General features: G+C 39.6%; 1 protein-coding gene across 1 annotated transcript; it reads right to left on the bottom strand.

Moving 5' to 3' along the window:
* LOC125517095 (putative invertase inhibitor) lies at positions 1-504 on the bottom strand. The gene has a single exon (XM_048682295.1). It carries the CDS (start codon positions 502-504, stop codon positions 1-3), a length of 504 nt encoding a protein of 167 aa, XP_048538252.1.
* Between the last annotated feature and the right edge of the window lie 3,848 nt (positions 505-4,352).

Here is a 4,352-nt window from a genome sequence, read left to right as displayed (position 1 = left end):
CTACCAGAACGTGCTCGTTATAATGAGAGCGATGGAGCAGTCCTTAAGGAATCTGGCGTCCTCCGCGGCCAGTGGTGAAGTCACGCCTAGCACGCGGAACCCATTCTCACAGGTGTAGGTGTCCGATACCACGGCGTTGAGGTTCGCCGCCACCTTGAGCAAGTTCACCGCGGCTGAGTACAGCACGCGGCAGTCAGAGAGGCGCGCATGGATCTTCTTGTCCTTCTCCGAAGCCAGGAGGGTGTCGATTCGCTTGAGGGTGTCCGAGGCTGCTGCGCGGCTGATCTGCGTGGCGATGACACCAAGGCCGCGGTTGTCGGCGGCGGCGCTGGTCTTGTTGGCTTGGAAAAACTTGATGCAGTAGTCGTAGCCGATATCCTTGCGGGTTGTGGCGACGTACTTGCACATGTGTTCTAGAGTGGAAGCGCTGCTGGACGAGGCGAGGATGAAGAGGAGGAGGACGACGAGGCAGCAGGAGAGAGCTTGGCAATGCCTCCTCGTCATGGTTAGTTAGTTTGTGCCACGATTACCTTACCTTGATATGGTGTTCGATGACAAATCATATCAACTTCGATGGTGCATATATATAGCCCTGGTCGTACGTAAATATGGAAATGCTTGATTGGTATTATCAATCTTTGGTAGCAAACCGATTGAAAACGGCAAGTATATATAATGAATGTTATGTTTTGCTATTTATAAATAAACATAATCATTTTATTCCTTTTCCACGGACTGAATCACCGACAAATCTTGTTCCCAAATTGGCCAAGCCAGGCAGTCATATGCCTGGACAAAGGAACGGATCCAGTCACACGAATCAAATTCGGACAAATATCAATGCATGCATGGCTGCCTGGTGGCCCCACACTACACACGCAGCTCCGTGTTGATTCGAGAGGCTGGTTTTTGGAAAAGGATTCGAGAGGCTGATGAAAGTGACAACCATAGCATGCAGCTTAATTAAGTTTTTGTTTAGATGGAGTGCTATTTTCTTGTGCTGGCTTAACAAAAAAGAGGTATAATTAATGGTTGGAAAATGGTCGCCCGTAGTCGAGCAAGGGCAAGCCGCTGCACTGGACGTCCTGCATGGAGATCGCCAAGGACATCATCGTGTTTTAGAGCTAATTTTTTTCAATAATACAATTTTTTATTAAATTTCAGAAATATTACACCGTAATTATATGTTTTAAAAACATTACCCAGTCAGCCTACTGCTGACCGATTGGATCCAGTCGGCCAGTTGACCCACTGCTGGCCAATTGGCCGATTAGCACCTAGTCTACTTCCTCTAGGCTGACAGGTGCATGCACCCATTTATCTGTTGAATAGGTATTTAAAAAATATTGAAAAAGTATTTGAAAAAATGTTGATCATGCATATAAAAATGTTAATCAAGCATCTGAAAAATTGAACAAGTATTTGAAAAAAGTTGAACAAATATTTGAAAACTATTCCGTAGGAATTTAAAAAATGTTCAAGAAGTATTTTAAAAAATGTTGATCATGTATATAAAATGTTAATCAAGCATTTACAAAAAATGTTGAACAAGTATTTTAAAAAATATTAATCATGTATATAAAAATGTTGAACAAGTATTTGTAAAAATGTTGATCGTGTATATACAAATGTTGAATAAATATTTGAATTTTTTTGAACAAGTATTTAATTTTTTTGAACAAGTATTTGAAAAAAATAGAAAGAAAAGAAAAAAGAAAGAAAGAAATAATGGATAAGACCGGCTCAATCACCTCTAGTTGGCCGCGATCCCTTTTCTAACCAGTAACTGGAAGGTGATAGAGTGGTTAGCTGCGCAGGTGATTGCCATGGAGACCAGGCATCAATCCCCAGCGTAGCTAACTAGCCCACTAGCTTCTAGATGTTAAACATTTTTTCAAATACTTGTTCAATTTTTTAAAATACTTGTTCAAAAATATTTAAATACTTGTCCAAATCTTTTCAAATACTTATTCCACATTTTTATATACATGATCGACATTTTTACAAATATTTGTTCAACATTTTTATATACATGATTAATATTTTTTAAATACTTGTTCCACATTTTTTTCAAATACTTGTTCAACATTTTTTGAAAATGCTTGATTAACATTTTTATATACATGATCAACATTTTTTAAAATACTTATTCAACAATTTTTCAAATATTTGTTCAACATTTTTAAAATACTTGTTCAATATTTTTTACAAATTCTTGATTAACATTTTTATATGCATGATGAACATTTTTCTCAACATTTTTCAAATACCTATTCAACAGATAAATTGGTGCATGCATCTGTCAGCCTAGAGGAAGCAGACTGGGTGCCAATCGGCCAGCAGTGGGTCGACTGGATCCAATCAGTCGGCAATGGTCCAATCAGTCAGCAATAGGCCGACTGGGTAATATTTCTTAAAAATATAATTACGGCTTATTATTTCTGAAATTTAATAAAAATTGTATTATTTGAAAAAATTAGCTGTTTTAGATGCTGCGGGACCTGGTCAACTCGGTTTGTGATCCTTCTGTCCTTTCTTGCCCAGTCGTTAAGGTCACTGTTATATAGTATATTTTTTGCGAGTGAAGGTTGCGGTCATGTTAGCGGTTGGTGTCGTAGTTGTCTGGCTCTTTCTCCGATACTAGAGATTATACCATGCGCGTTGCAGTGGGCGGGTATATGTTGCAATTATTTCAATGGGAATTAGGTGCATGAAACATTAGTATTTAACCTAACAATATGTGAATTGAAACTAAAGTACAATTTTATTGCATTTTATTATTCTAAACTTATAGAATATGTCTTGATATGAGTGCATGTTGATATGAGAGGGCACCCCCTGAACCCATGGGCATATGAGCCCGGTTTTAAAAAAATGCATTTTAAGCACGTTTTAAAATGTCAAAAAATTCAAAAGAAAATATCACGCATACATGTTCGCAAATATGTGTACATGGCACAAAGTTTTGTGAAAAAAATGTCTTTTTTGTCTCCACAAAAAGACAAATTTCAGTGCTTGCAAATAGTCTTCCAGTACTTAATTTTTAGTCCTTTTTGCATAGGTCACAAAAGAAGTTATTTTTCGGTTAAACTTTATGCACGCACATAGAACATGGAGACGTACCCGTGCAACTTTTTCCATATTTTTTAACATTTAAGAATGTGTTTTTCAAAATATGTTCATATGTACCCGGGTTCATCCATGCACTTCTTATGTTGATACGTGTGTTTTCTCTTGCATGATGACATGGTTAGGTGACATATATGCATGTTGAGCGAATTAGAGTTAGTGAGAATTGAACATAAGTAACATGCTTAGTGCAGGTTAATATAAGTGTTTCTCATGCATGTTACATGATGAGATGGCATAGTTGCATACTTGCATGTTGAGAGAATTGGAGTTAGTGGGGATATACTATTTAGGTATATATGTTCGCAAATGTGTGTACGCGGCACACGTCCGGTCCACCTCTTCCCGCCGAAGCCGGGGGTGGTGAGCTCGGGTATGGCGCAGGGGGACCGCGAGGCGAGGGAGATCCTCGAGGCCGAGGCCGCCGACGAGGCCTACATGGCTCGTGGAGGCGGAGCGGATGATCTTTGCCGACGTCGGCGGCGAGGTTACCTTATCTTCGACGACGAGGTCCAAGGCGGCGAGGTGGGCGGGAAGGATGAGGAGATCGACGTCGACGAGTGGAGGAGTGTCTTCCCCGATGAAGAAGACGACGACACCGGCCCAGACCCAAATCGCGGTGCACCGTACCTGACAAGGAAGGTTTGGCTCGACCTCACATTCGACCGAAAGTAGTTTAGTTAAGCTTAGTTTAGTTTAAATTTGTGTTTTATGTTCGGTTGTGCAGAACTATCTATGTTTATGTGTGAATGCAATGCTACTTTCGTTTCAAATTGATTTGAATTAGATCAAATTGAAGTTTACTTCATTAGGTTTAGGGGATCAGTTAGAAACGGCCCAAAATTAGTGGAGTATATATACTCCACTAAAGGTTTTACTCCCTTAACTTTTAGGGGATCGGCTAGAGATGGCCTTAGTAGCATTAGAATTTAGAAATAGGCACATGGATGCGCACTACAGAAAAAAAAAGTGCAGACATAAACACCAGACGAGGATGGGCATGTGTGGAGTTGAGTGCATGGGTTTCTATACTTGGATAGCATCGGCAAGGAAGCCGCAAAAGCAAAAAAAACGAAAGCATCGGCTAGGACAAAATAAAAAGGTTAACTATCTTGGCGACTCACTTTTTTTTTTCTGTCAAGATTGTGGTGATTCACATGTACTAAAACCTTCAAGAAAAATAGAATGTTCCAGTTATTTTGGTACACAACTTTTATCAATTG

The sequence above is a fragment of the Triticum urartu genome, chromosome 6, assembly GCF_003073215.2.
Source record: "Triticum urartu cultivar G1812 chromosome 6, Tu2.1, whole genome shotgun sequence".
Classification (NCBI taxonomy): domain Eukaryota; kingdom Viridiplantae; phylum Streptophyta; class Magnoliopsida; order Poales; family Poaceae; genus Triticum; species Triticum urartu.
Note: the sequence above shows the minus strand (reverse complement) of the source record. Positions and strands in the feature narration are given on the sequence as shown.